This window comes from Vulpes vulpes, chromosome 1 (assembly GCF_048418805.1).
Source record: "Vulpes vulpes isolate BD-2025 chromosome 1, VulVul3, whole genome shotgun sequence".
In the NCBI taxonomy this organism is placed as follows: Eukaryota; Metazoa; Chordata; class Mammalia; order Carnivora; family Canidae; genus Vulpes; species Vulpes vulpes.
In genome coordinates this window covers 19,154,890-19,169,903 of record NC_132780.1, presented here as the reverse complement: position 1 = coordinate 19,169,903, position 15,014 = coordinate 19,154,890, and the positions used below count along the sequence as shown (strand labels likewise).

General features: G+C 38.5%; 2 protein-coding genes across 5 annotated transcripts in view; both read left to right on the top strand.

Moving 5' to 3' along the window:
- Nucleotides 1-15,014, top strand: part of LOC112909358 (KRAB domain-containing protein 5-like) — a 169,140-nt gene that overhangs the window by 13,850 nt on the left and 140,276 nt on the right. The gene's annotated exons all lie outside the window — the stretch shown is intronic.
- Nucleotides 1-15,014, top strand: part of LOC112909359 (uncharacterized) — a 51,637-nt gene that overhangs the window by 14,200 nt on the left and 22,423 nt on the right. For both annotated transcript variants that reach the window (XM_025985265.2, XM_072758279.1), the window contains one exon: nt 13,914-14,009. In XM_025985265.2, coding sequence (XP_025841050.1) covers nt 13,914-14,009 — 96 coding nt within the window. The remainder of the gene's footprint in view (nt 1-13,913; nt 14,010-15,014) is intronic.

Sequence of the window (15,014 nt, the reverse complement as noted above, 5' to 3'; positions counted from 1 at the left end):
ATTTCTGTTTGGTTGTCTCATACTTGTTAGCTCTTTGGGTGTTTATTTTGATCATGTATAGTTTTCCTGATATCAGTTACTTTCCTATCTCTTTCCTCTTCTTCTTCTATGGGTATCTTTATAATGGTTATTTAAATTCTTTGTAGGTAATTAATGGTTATTTATTTAGGGCCAGTTTGGGGACTTTATTTTGTTTCTTTGATAGGAACGTATTCTGTTTTTCCGTATGCTTTGTGATCTTTTATTGAAATTTGGGAATTCAAACAAGAGAAACAGCCTCTGGGTCCCAGGCTTTAGGTACTTGTTTTGTACAAGAGAACACAAATAACAGCTGTGCTACTAATTCTGGGGCTTGTAAGACATGTTCTGGGGATGTATAATGTCTGAGTTTTTATAATTTTCCACTTATAAGAGCGTTTTTTTTTTTTTTTTCTTCTTTGGAGCCTGTGATTTCTCCTCTCCCTGATGTTTGCTTTTAGCTTTGCAATTTTCCTGGTGCTTGAATAAGTACTCATATTTTCTCTGAGTGGCCACCACGGTGCATTCAGAGGGTGCTTCCATTTCCCTCAGCCCTCCATGTCAAGCATGATAAGAAGTCTGTCAGGGAGCTGCACAAAATCAGATCATTAAACACAGAGGTCACTTATGTGTTTGTCTCCTGAGGAGAGGTGAGAGTTTTCTTACAATCTTGTCATGTCACAAAAACTCTAGGTAGGGTGAATAACTATTGTGGGCAAGTGTCATAAACTCATCTTGTCTCTTCAATGTGGCTCTTCTTCATCTGTACTTGCCTGGAGGTGCTGTGTTCTTCTAACTGGCTTCTGGAGCACTGGAAAATGTAGTTTGGTCCATTTTTGTCTCCATGGAAAAGTAAAGTCTGGTTGCTTCCTCTTTCTCCCTTCTATTGATGTGCTATGATGGACATTAGTTTTGTACATTAGCATTTTAATGTATATGCATGTAAATATAGCAAGTGCAATAATCATTTGGTATCTTTCAGTTATGTCTTCTACACCCTACACTTATTGGCAAAGACAGGTAAAGAATATTCTTTCCTTTGGGATGCCTGGGTGGCTCAGCAGTTGAGAGTCTGCCTTCGGCTCAGGGCGTGATCCTGGAGTCCCGGAATCAAGTTCCACATCAGGCTCCCTGCATGGAGCCTGCTTCTCCCTCTGCCTGTGTCTGCCTCTCTGTCTCTCATGAATAAATAAAAAAAAAAAAAAAAAAAAAAAAAAAAAGGAATATTCTTTCCTTAGAGTGATATGGAAGCAGTGGCCCTGAGTATTTATTCTTAATGAATGACTGGGAAGTTGATAGAGGGAGAGTGAAGGGCAGGAAGGATGTTATGATGGATATAACCAGACTGGGACAATTACCCATAGTGAAATTTTAATGCCAGAAGAGATTGAGGATATAAAGTATCTCAAGGAAAGCCCCACTTTTTAAGACAGTGTGTTTCCTTTTGACCATATTGAGTATTAAATTCACTAAAATTATTTTATGCCTTCATTGCTGGTGTGCATGTAAAATCATTTGCTTGATTATTGCTGTCTCACAGACACGAGGGGCACTTGTACAGTAGGGAATCCCTTATACCTACTTTTCCATGGGAGATTAAGGACACTAATGTGCAATGTGTGAAGAAAATCTGAATGAAGATACTGTTTGTATTTATCAGTGTATTAACACTGATAAAGGTCACTATGAAGTATGTGTTGAGGGCATCATTTTTTTTTTCTTCATTTTTTTTGTTTTGTCATTATTTTTATTTTACAAACTCTTGTGTCGAGGGCTGACTTTCAATAGATCACAGCGAGGGAGCTGCTCTGCTACGTCCGAAACCCTGACCCAGAAGCAGGTGGTCTACGAATGGTTTAGTACCCGGTTCCCCACGAATGTGTGTTGCGTGATGGATGAAGGGACGGCCTCCTTTCTGGCTGCGCCCCGTTTCCTGGGACGAGGGGCTGTCCTCACTGGACCCCGGTCCCGACGCACCAGGGCATCATTCTTGCATTAAAATAAAACAGAGGAACATTCTCAATTTTCAGTAGTTTTACCTGTTGCTGTTTAAGGAGGAAATCGCACAGTTCATTGAAGTTTGATATGTCTTCATAAATAGCAAGAGATAGAAAGAAACTTTGATCTCTGCGCTCCAAGGGTGCTTCAGCCTCACTCCTGAGTACTGAGTTGTGCCTGATGGTGTCTTGTGTGGATAGTTGCTAGTTGAGCATTCTGTGAGAAAGACTGAAGTGGGAGCTACCCATTTCACCATCTTGGATGATTTCACCCCCCTGGGGATCAATGTTTTTATGTCTCATGACTTAAAAATCAGCCTTTCCCTGTATAACTATATGCATATGTGTATATATTTATATATGCATATAAATATACAGATATATTTATGCAAACAGATTATTTTTCATCATGCATACACATATGCATATATATACACACGTGTGTATATTTATGTATGTGAATATACAGATTGTTTTCCGTCATGTAGACTTGTTTTCCAGCAAGCAGTATACATTTAGAGAAATAACACTATTACTAACCATGAAAAACTCCTTCAGTGTTAGAGTATTCTATATGATATACTGCCATTTTGGTTGTTTGATTGGTTATCACTGCATGTTTGTTTTTCTTCACTTTAATCCTATTATGGTTACAGCTCTAGGAATATTCCAGTGGAATATATTCAAGCAAAGTTTGATGGTACCAGGAACATTTGAGTTGTTTGTTTGTTTATATATTCTGATGCATATAGTAAAGGTTTATCAATTTTTTTTTTAATGTTCAGATTTTTTTTTTAAAGATTTTATTTATTTATTCATGAGAGACACACACAGAGAGAGGCAGAAACACAGAGGGAGAAGCAGGCTCCATGCAGGGAGCCCGATGTGGGACCTGATCCGGGGACTCCAGGACCATGCCCTGGGCTGAAAGAAGGCACCCAACCGCTGAGCCACCCTGGCATCCCGGTTTATCAATTTTTTATGCTTTTCCTATTACTTCTTTCTTGACTTTTCCTCTGCATTTTAAGAAAATATTTTTTTTTAAGAAAATAATTCTATATTTTATTCTTTTACTTGGAATGTTCAGTTTTCAACATTTCATAATGACATGCTGGTCACAGTTTGAAGTTACTTCATACCTTTATTTTTATTTTATTTTATTTTATTTTATTTTATTTTATTTTTTTTTAAGATTTTATTTATTTATTCATGAGAGACACATACAAAGAGAGAGAGAGAGGCAGAGACACAGGCAGAGGGAGAGCTGGCTCCATGCAGAAAGCTGACGTGGGACTCTATCCGGGGTCTCCAGGATCACACCCTGGGCCAAAGGTGGTGCTAAACCGCTGAGCCACCCGCGCTGCCCTACTTCATACCTTTGATTTCAATCTTGCCTATATAAGTATTTTTGACACTAATCTGTTTACTTATTTCCAGTTTTTTGTAAGGATGAGTGTATCTTAAAAATAAAACCACTTGTACAAATCATAAGTAAATAGCTGAGTGGAATTTGCGACCTAATTACATTTCCAAAACCACTGAGATCAAGAAAGAGAATATTGCTGGTCCTGTAAAATTTTTCTCTAGCTCGTCAGGAACTTTCCCCAAAGCTCAGCACTCTTTTAACATGTAAAGCAGTAGATTGTTGTCTTCATTTTTATGCTTTATATAAATGTATTCAGGCACTGGGACCTCTTTTGTATTTAGCTTTTTTCTTTCTCTATGTTGTTTGTGAATTTCTGCGTGTTATTGTGCATCATTCATCAGAATCCAAATCCGTTGCGTGAATATGAAACAATCAGTTGCCTCCTTTTACTGTTAATAGGTGTGTGGATGGATTTCCATGTAGGACTCTCATGAATGTACTGGTATATAAACTCTAGAACTTGTCTTTTAGTGGATCATGCATTATAGGTTGGGAAGGAGTTAGTGGCAATTGCAAAATCTCTCCTTTTGACAAAAATTTTCTTAGAAAAACAGCATAGATCAGCATTGTTTCATTCTAGATGGAGTTTAACTGTTCTGCTCTGGACCTTAGGTGAGAAGTTTGTTTAGTGTCTTATCAACCAGTCTTAGTCTTCAGAATAGGTTAGTTCGGTTGAAGTTGTCTCATTTCAGGAGGCGGTCCTGGAGGTGGACTCTTAAAGTTAGGCTTATATTATGCAAGCAATCAGGTAATTATTAAGAGACATTTCTGTGGAAACAAAAGAAAAACACAGGTTAATGGTTAGAGCAAATTAAAAACCCAGTGTCTGAGTGCTCCTGAATGCTGCCAGTGAGAGGATTTTTAGATGTCAGGCTTGATGTATCCTCCAGTGGAGTGGGAGCAGGCAGAAGCAGTCTGATGAATTCTGGTGTGTTCTTCAGAGGTCTCCGGGGGTCTTTCTGAGTAGCCCATACAGCAGCAGGCATGAAGATTGTATGAACATGGGCTGTAGTAGCAATTTCTCTGAAGTTCAAATTATCTGGCTTCAGGAAAAAGGGCAGTTTTGGTTTCCAGTGATTCCAAGTCAAGACAATGAGAGAAAAATGAGAAACCTCCGGTTGTAGTCATAACCAGATTTTTTTTTTTTTTTTTTTTTTTTTTTTTTTTATGATAGTCATACAGAGAGAGAGAGAGGCAGAGACACAGGCAGAGGGAGGAGCAGGCTCCATGCACCGGGAGCCTGACGTGGGATTCGATCCCGGGTCTCCAGGATCGCGCCCTGGGCCAAAGGCAGGCGCCAAACCGCTGCGCCACCCAGGGATCCCTCATAACCAGATTTTTGAGGAGGCAAGTAGAATTCAGGATTCAGCTCTGTTTTATTCATTCGTTCATTAATTCATTAATTTATTTATTTTTAAAGATTTTATTTATTTATTCGTGAGAGACATAGAGAAAGAGGCAGAGGGAGAAGCAGACTCTTCTCCCTCAGGCAAGGAGCCTGATGTGGGATTCAGTCCCAGGACTCCAGGATCATGCCCTGGGCCAAAGGCAGATACTCAACCACTGAACCACCCACGCGTCCCTCAGCTCTGTTTTATGTTTTAAATGTTCTGTGTTTTATTTTATAGAGATGATCAGAACTAGAATCTGACATCTACAAACATGTGCTATTAAAACATAGTTTTTCTCTCTGAAATTACCCTCATTTCCATCAAAGATGTTGAAGACTACCTCATTTGTAACAGAATTCCAGGTTAAACACATTTGGTCTAATTATTCACATAAGCACAGCAAGAATAGTGTTTGACCATGTATAGGTTCTTTTAAGTGTGCTTTGCTGGAACTTTTTCTTTTTTTCCCTAAGATTTTATTTTTAAGTGAACATTACACCTGATGTGGGGCTTGGATTCAGAATACTGAGATCAAGAGTCACATGCCCCACCAACTGAGCCAGCAAGGTGAGGTGCCCCTGCTGCAACTTTCTACAAGGAATTTTAGACTGAACTTTAATAGTATCTTGAAGTCAGAAGACAAATCAAATATTTGCCATTAGATTTGCTTGTAATACTTGCGATTTGGGTGAATTCCTCTCTTCCTGATGTCTTCTGAATATCCTGAGGTTCCTATACCTGCCAAGACATGACATCCTTTACTTACCTGGTAAGGCTGCTGAGCACTCTGTAAACAAGTTATGAGGCCACCATTTCCAAGGGCCTTTTATTGGTTCCATAAAGTCAACTTTAGCTTCTTTTTCTTTTTTTTTTTTTTTTTTTAAGATTTTATTTATTTATTCATGAGAGAAACAAAGAGAGGCAGAGACGCAGGCAGAGGGAGAAGCAGGCTCCATGTAGGGAGCCCGATGTGGGACACGACCCCAGGTCTCCAGGATCACGCCCTGGGTCGAAGGCAGAGTTAAACCGCTGAGCCACCTGGGCTGCCCAAGTCAACCTTAGTTTCTTAAGTGTGGTCATATCTGAATGTGTACCTGCCTCTCTCAAATACGACATTCCATTCAAAGCCTTGTGAATATGACCAGTGCTTCCAAAAGTGTCTTGTTGCAAAGAGAACAGATTCCTATCGGATTTATTCCTATTCAGATTTATCGAATTCTTATAAGTGTCATGAAAGAAATAATAATACAGTTTCTGATTTTTCGAGGGATCAGGGACATAAGATAAAAATTTCAGTTTGTTCAGAAAGGAATATTTTACCAACTTTCTGTAAATCATATATATCTTAAGAGAAAAAGTTTTCTTAAGTCCAGGAGAGCAAACATTAGAGAACCACCAGTGTTTTAGGCAAGAGTCATAAAATCCATAAGCATCTTCCTCAGTTCATTCAGTCTCATGTTAGTAATTCCCATTCAGCCGGAATGCAGTTTTCCCGTTCATCCAGGAAATTATCTTGTCAGCTTAGTTTTATGATTGCCATGATATCAGAAATCTGTGTTTATCAAAATTCCTTTTTTTAAATTTTTTAAAAAAATTTTTATTTATTTATGATAGTCACAGAGAGAGAGAGAGAGTGAGAGAGGCAGAGACACAGGCAGAGGGAGAAGCAGGCTCCATGCACCGGGAGCCCGACGTGGGATTCGATCCCGGGTCTCCAGGATCGCGCCCTGGGCCAAAGGCAGGCGTCAAACCGCTGTGCCACCCAGGGATCCCTCAAAATTCCTTTTCACAAATCCCCTTGAAGATGAAACACATTTTATAGGGCATCAGAACAATAAGTATAAATGACAAAGGACTAAAAAATGGATATGTTGAATGATCTGACGAGATTCATTACAATGCAGTTGACAAGGGAGATAGATTATTTCTTTGACACACATTTCAAGACAGAATGTCAAGTGATGACCTGATACCAAGACATATTAAAACATTTAGAGGGCAGCCCAGCCTGGGTGGCTCGGTGGTTTAGCGCCATCTTCAGCCCAGAGTGTTATCCTGGAGACCTGGGATCGAGTCCCATGTCAGGCTCCCTTCATGGAACCTGCTTCTCCCTCTGCCTGTGTCTCTGCCTTTCTCTCTCTCTTTCTGTGTCTCTCATGAATAAATAAAATCTTTAACAAACAAACAAAAAAACTAATTTAACCCTGAGATCCCTGAAAGACATTTTCACATTTGAAAAAATTTTTCTCTGTAGATGTAGTGGTAAACTTCCAGGGTTTTTGCCTGGGAAAGTCTTTTCTCCATATTAAGACCGTTTTGCCAGATAGAGTATTCTTGGTATATATGTTTTATCTGTCAGTGCTTGAATATATTGTCCCATGCACCTCTTCCTGTTGGGTCTGCTGAGAATCTCACTAATAATCTTACAGGAGCTTTCTCTCATGAGTTGCTTTTGTCATGCTGTTTTAAAATTCTCTTTTCACCTGTACTTTTTTTTTTTTTTTAATTATTTATTCGTGAGAGACAAAGAGAGAGAGACAGAGACACAGGCAGAGGGAGAAGCAGGCTCCATGCAGGGAGCCTGATGTGGGACTCGATCCCGGGACTCCAGGATCAGAAGGCAGACGCTCAACCTCTGAGCCACTTAGGCATCCCTACCTGTACTTTTCGATAGGTTAGTTATGATGTGTCATTGTGTTCATGTCTTCACATTTATCCTGCTTAGAATTCATGGAGTTACTTGAATTTGTTTCTTTCCATAAATGTGGGAAGTATAAGCCATTAGTTCTTAATGTACGTTTTCTGCCCATTTCACTCTTATTTTTATGGGAACCCCTTAATATATAAATTGCTTCATTGTTCATTGTTAGTGTCCCATAAGTCCATTAGGCTCTGTCCTCCATATTTTCTTCATTCTCATCAATGGATAATTTAAAACAAGGGGCTGTTAAGATGTTTGATTCTTTGTTCTGGTTGATGAAGTCTGTTTCTGACCCCGTAGTGTATTTTTAAATTCAGTTATTAACTCTTCAGCTCCCAATTTCTGTTTAGTTTTTTTATACCCTCTATTTGTTTGGATTTTTATTTTGGTCATGCATAGTTTTCCAGATACATTTATCTACCTCTTTGCTTTCTTCATGAGCACTGTAATGATCGTTACTTTGAAATCTTTGTCAGGTAATACTCTCTATTAATTTGGGACTCCTGGGTGGCTCAGCAGTTTGGTGCCTGCCTTGGGCCCAGGGCGTGATCCTGGAGACCCGGGGTCGAGTCCCACGTTGGGCTCCCTGCATGGAGCCTGCTTCTCTTTCTCTGCCTCTCTCTCTGCCTGTGTCTCTGCCTCTCTCTGTGTCTCTCATGAATTAAAATCTTAAAAAAATATATTCTCTATTAATTTAGGTCGAGTCTTGAGTTTCATTTTGTTCCTATGATTGGAACACATTTTTCTATTTGTATGCCTGTGATCTTTTGCTGAGATTTAGGGATTAAATAAAAAAAACCTCAGTCTTTATAGACTTGCTTTGTACTGGAGAGCAGAAATAACAGTCAACTGTATTAGTCTGCATAATCCTGGGGCCTGTCAGACATATTCGGGGGATGTGTAATGTCTGCATTTTTGTAATATCCTAGTTAGAAAACACTCTGTTTCTTCTTTAGAGCCCATGATACGTTACTCTCCCTGATGTTTATCTGCAGCTATATAGTCTCTCCAGTGCTTGAATAAGGACTCAGTTTTTTTTCGGAGCAGCCACCACAATGCATCCATCTCACTTCCGTGGAATCCTATGGTATCTGTCTTTTTGTGAGTCATTTACTTCACTTAATGTTTTCATGGTTTACCCAAGTTGTATCATGTCACAAAATCTGTTTCTTACTCAAACTTGAAAAATACTCCGTGGTATATTTATGCTACACTTTTCTTTATCTTTATCTTTTTTTTTTTTTTTTTTAAAGATTTTATTATTTATTTTTTCCTGAGAGACAGGAACACAGGCAGAGAGAGAAGCAGGCTCCTCGCAGGAAGCCTGATGTGGGACTCGATCCTGGGACTCCAGGATCACACTCTGAGCCAAAGGCAGATGCCCAACTGCTGAGCCACCCAGGTGTCCATTTGTTTATTTTTTTAAAAAAGACTATTTATTTGCTTGATGGGAGCAGCATGAGTAGGGGGAGAAGGAGAGAAAGAGGGAGAAGCCGATTCCCTACTGAGCAGGGAGCCTGACGCTGAGTAGATCATGACCTGAGCCGAAGGCAGACACTTGACTGAATGAGCCATTAATTAAGGGGCCCTTAGAAAGGTTTTTAAAATGTAGATTCTTTAGGCTTTTCTATATATAATATGTGTTTTATGAACAGAAATAACTACTTTTTCTTTTCCAATTTGGATGCCTTTTATTGATTTTTGTCATCTAATTGTTCTAAGTAGAACATCAAGTAGTATGTTGAATGGAACTGTTGAATTTACTTCATTCTTTTGCACCTGATCAGAAAAGAAAAGCTTTCAGTCTCACTAGATTATTCTCTTACCTTTAGGATTTTCATATATGGCTTTTACCTCATTGAGGTGGTTACCTTCTCTTCCTACTTTGTTGAGTCTTTATCGTGGAACAGTGTTGAATATGGTCAGATTCTTTTTCCACGTTAATTCAAATGATCATGTTATTTTTAATCTTTATTCTGCTATTGGGAGTAGTGTTATGTATTGTTTTCAATATGTAGAAACTAATGAATTTGAGGAAGTATTCCCATTTGTTCATGCTTTAGAATGTTAAAATGTGCTTTTGCCATCTGTTTGCTGTATTTTATTTTTTATTAAAGACTTTATTTATTGGGACACCTGGGTGGCTCAGTGGTTGAGCAACTGCCTTTGGCTCAGGATGTGATCGTGGAATCCTGGGATTGAGTCCCACATCGGGATCGAGTCCACATTGGGCTCTTTGCATGGAGCCTGCTTCTCCTCCCCTCTGCCTATGTTTCTGCCTCTCTCTCTCTCTGTCCCTCATGAATAAATAAGTAAAATCTTTAAAAAAAAATAAAGACCTTATTTACTTATTTATTTATTTAGGGAACAACCAATGGGAGAGACAAGGGGAGGGAGAGAAAGAATCCCAAGCGGACTTCTGTTGAGCACTAAATCCAAAGGGGCTGGATCTCAAGACCCTGAGATTATGACTTGAGTAGAAACCAAGAGTCTGATGCGTTAACTGAGCCACCCAGGCACCCCTCAGATTGCTGTATTTTATCATGGACTTTTGCACGAATATTCATCTTGGGTAGTTGTATTCTTTACATGTAGTGTCTTTGGCTTTGATACCGGAGTAAGGCTAGTGTCATAGAAAGTGATCTGATGAATTCTCTTTTCTTCATTCCTTGGTAGTGTTTGAAATTGATGTAAGTTTTCATTGAATAGTTCCTTGAATTACCCAAAAATTTAACTGGGCTAGGCAATTTCTTTCAGTTTTTTGGTTGCCTTTTTTTAAATCTACTTCGTAATTGTAGGTCTGTTTTGAAGCATCTTTTATTTCTATGGCATCCATTTTATGTGGCTTTAGTTGAGTGTTACTTTTACTTGATGTAGTTAAAAAGCGTGTCGCTTTTCTTGATCTTTTCAAAAACCAACTCTTTTGTTTTGCTTTTTTTTTTTTTCTATATCCTGTTTTCTAAGAAATATTTACTTAGAGAGTAAGAGCAAGGGGGAGGGATAGAGGGGAAGGGAGAGAGAGAGAACCCTAAGCAGACTGCACACTGAGCACAGAGCCTTTTGTGGAGCTCAGGTCCTGTGACCTGGCCTGAGCCCAAATCAAGAGTTGAGCATTCAACTGACTGAGCCACTCAGGTGCCCCTTGCTATTATATTCTATTTTGATGATTATGTTGCATGTTAAAGTTTCCTTTCCTCTGCTAATTTTTGGACTATTCATGTTTCTTTTTCTGATTCTTTGGTGTATAAGAAGGTGATTTGTGCTACAGCATGAAAATGCTAGAAAATTCTATGTTGGTATATACAATGTGTGAAAGGTGATTTTTTTTGTTTGTTTGTTTGTGTCTAGACTCTTGTATCATTGAACTTGAAAGACACTCGAGCATTTCCTGTTGGGATAGTCTAGTGGTGATAAAATTATACCAAATAGTTCTCTGGGAAACTTTTTACTTGTCTTTCAATTTGAGAGTATTCCTGGTTGATAATATTTCTTCATTCATGATTATTAATAGATTCTGTACTGTTTTTTTTTTTTTATACAGGGTTGTTGCTGAAAATCCAGTGATAATGCTGTAGAATCTCTTGTACACTCTGGGTTGCATACTCTTGTTCCTTTTAAATTTCTCTTTTTGTTTGTGATACTTGATTGTTGATTATATTGTGTATCTACGTAGATATCTTTCAGTTTATTTTATTTGGAACTCCTTGTGCTTCTTGATTTTTGTAGGCGTGTTTCTTTCCTCAAGCCATTAATTCTTCATATAAGCTCTCTGCCCCCTTTTCTTTGTCTTTACCTCATTGGGGCCCTTTGATGTGTATATTGGTCTCTTTGATATCTCCATTTTTATTTTGTGCTCCCTCTAACTTGATAATTTTAATGAATTATCTTCAAGTTTTTCTTTATTTTGCTCGATCAAGTTGTTATTAATCCTCTAATGAATTTTCAAATGCAATTATTGCACTATTCAGCTCTCATTTTTTGTTTGTTCCTTGATTATAGTTTGTCTCACTGATATTTTGATTTTGTTCTAATGCAGTTTCAATATTTTGTTTAATTCATCTATTTACTCTTTTAGCTATTTGATTATTATTAAGATAGTTACTTTAATTGTGTATCACGTAATATAGATGTCTATTACATACAGCCAATTCCTGCAGATGTATTTTGTTTCTTTCAACATGCCTTTTTTCCTCTTTGTATGGTTTTTGATATTTTGTTGAGATTTGGGAATTTATTTATTTATTTATTTGAGATTTGGGAATTTAAACAACTTAGGTCTCCTAGTCTTTATGGACTTGCTTTTTTCAGGAGAAGAACACCCATAACAGTTATCTGAGGCAGTAAATTTGCGACTTGTCTAACCCATTTGGTCAGGTATATTCTCCGTATGTGTAACTTACTAGTAACAAAAATTTCTTTATTTCTTTTATTTTTAAGATTTTATTTATTTATTCATGAGAGACACAGAGAGAGAGAGGGAGAGACATAGGCAGAGGGAGAACCAGGCTCCATGCAGGGAGCCTGACGTGGAGCTCAGTCCCGGGACTCCAGGATCACGCCCTGGGCCGAAGGCAGGTGCTAAGCCGCTGAGCCACCCAGGGATGCTCAGATTTCTCTATTTCTTGAGAGCCCATGATATATTGTTCTCCCTGATGTCCATCTTCATTAGTACAGTTTCTCTAGTGCTACCATGGTATTCACCTTTTTTTTTTTTTACTCATGACAGCAAATGGTATATTGATGGTATATGCTATTCTGTCTTAACCTCTTTGCCATGCAAAATAAGTTTATGTACCCACATGAAAAGTCAAAACTTTGAACACAGACACTTCAACATGTTAACTGTGATTCATGTCTTCTTTTCCTAAAAATACAAATAAGCAAATAAAAGAATGTGTCTGTGACATGAGTGTGAAAGCTGGGGGCTTCACCGACTTAGAACCACTACTCAGAGTAGTCACTATCTCCACTGCACAAAAGAGAGAGCCTTCATTTTCTAATGTAAACACAAGCAAAGAAAAATTCAGAAGAATGGAGTTTCTAGTTTGAATGTGATGGATTTTGCACATCTTTCAGTAAATCCATCCAATCTTTATGAATGACTAAGAGGTATATTCACATTATGCAAGAGGTATCCGGAAGAGAACATCAAGCCAAGTGAAAGAAGTTAACATCGCTGTAATAATAAGCAAATTGATACCAGTGCTTGAGGCACACTGAAGGACACATTATAACTACTGTGTTCTTGTTGCTGCCCAAAAGTAAATCAGAATATGAATCTAATTAAAAGGGGCACCTGGATGGCATGATCTCGTGGGTCTTGGGCTGGAGCCCAAAGTTGGGCTTGGTGCTCAGCAATGCTGATATTCAGGGATTCTCTTCTCCATAGAATTCACTCAGGAGGAGTGGAGATGCCTGAACCACACACGGTGGGAATTGTACAGAGATGTGATGATAGAGAACTGTGGAAACCTCTTCTTCTTGGGTGATAATAACTCCTTCCAGATTTCCAAACCACACTCAGGGATTTGTTCCTTCTTGAAGACCATCTCATTGAAGATTCTTTGCATGACTGGAATGCAGGTCCAGGCAATAAGGGAAATAAGTAGTGTTTTGTAGGTGTAGAGAAAAATTTTCATGATGTTTCCTTCCAGCTTTAGCTTCTCCTTCCTTAGGGTAGTATCACCAATTCTGTAGATTAGTGATAATTCTACATAGTCAGTGGCATAAAATGGTACTGCCTACATCCTAAACTCAAATTTTTACTCCTTATTATTGTATCGGTAGTACTTGGAAGTGGAGGTCATAATGTGAATTTTTAAAAATATTTTATTTATTCATGAGAGACATGGAGAGAGAGGCAGAGACATAGGCAGAGAGAGGAGAAGCAGGCTTCATGCAGGGAGCCTGATGTGGGACTCGATCCTGGGACTTCAGGATCATGACCTGAGCTGAAGACAGATGCTTAACCACTGAGCCACCCATGTGTCCCGATAATGTGAATGTTTGAAACTCTTCCTGCGTGTTCTTTTTTTTTTTTTTTTTTTAAGATTTTATTCATTCATTCATGAGAGGCAGAGGCACAGGCAGAGGGAGGAGAAGCAGGCTCAAGGCAGGGACCCCAGGATCACGCCCTGGGCCAAAGGCAGGCGCTAAACGGCTGAGCCACCCAGGGATCCATCCCTTCCTGCGTGTTCTTTTGTTTTTGTTTTTGTTTTTGTTTTTCCCTTCCTGCGTGTTCTAAAGGGGCTATTGGTCAGTAGCATTTGGAGCATCGTTTTCTAGACTTCTATAATGTCCTCTCTTCTCTACTGAGCACAATAGTGGATTGAAAGTTAGACTCTCCAGCAATATTCCTATTCCTTTTTTTGGTTAAACAGATCTCGTTGTATCGAAGCCAAACCTGGTCATCTTTTTGGAGCCAGAGAAGGAGCTCTGGGATATGAGGAGAAAGAAGAAAGTAACCATCCACCCAGGTAGGTGAGACTGAATGAAGCAGATGACAAGGGTGGTCCAAATGTGAAGCAGGAAGATTGACCTTAAAATATGTTTTATGTAGCTTTTCTCGAATGGGAATTAGTTTGAAAAGCCTAGTTTTATTTCTCTCCTTCTCACAGAGGGACATGTTCTATCCAACATTATTAAGCTCTTACATTGTCTAAAGATTCTCCTTCAGCTCCAATTATGGTTCATTACTTCCACTCGAGGGTCAGGAGACTACCCCAGGAGTTGGAGGGTCTCTATAATCCGAGAGCTTCTCCATTGCTTTGAGAGCCCTGGGAAATCTTTATATTTCTGAGGAACTCTATGCTAAACCCTTTCTAAGTTCTGTTTTGCCTCGTGTGAGAAATGTGTCATGATAGTGGTGGGACATACTGGGGTTTGGTGCAGAAATCCAGGAACACTGGACACAGACATCCATGTTTTCTGGTTTATGCTTTCCAATGTTTTGAAGGCTTTAATCTTAATTGAACAAAATTGAGACTCAGTAATCTCCTCAGATAATAAAGCATCTCCCTAAAATGAGAAAATCTAATGCTTTATTTCCCTTCATTTTTCTTTGTATTGACTAATAGTAGAAAGTTCCACTCTGTTGCATTTCTCAGTGGTGAAGTAATGTATCTATTTGTATTCTAGAATTCCTACATAACTTATAAATTAATTCCATAAGGGAGCTAGAACATTTAGAACTTAGAACTTTCAGCCTTAATAGTCTCCATTGTTTTCTTATCTCTTAATATTGTATCATTTCATATTTTTGTATGATATGAAGTTCTTGTGATTTTTGTCATGTGTGTTTTTACTTTCTTATTAGTTATATATCAGATTCATCTCTGATTTCTTTTCTTATGAATAGTTGTGATATGACTGCCAGTAAGAAGTAAGGTAGATAATTAGTAAAATTCCCATATTTTAAAAAAGGTTCTGCTTATAAGTTTAATTTTACTTCAGAAAAATTAATCATTAGGCTTTTCTTCTAC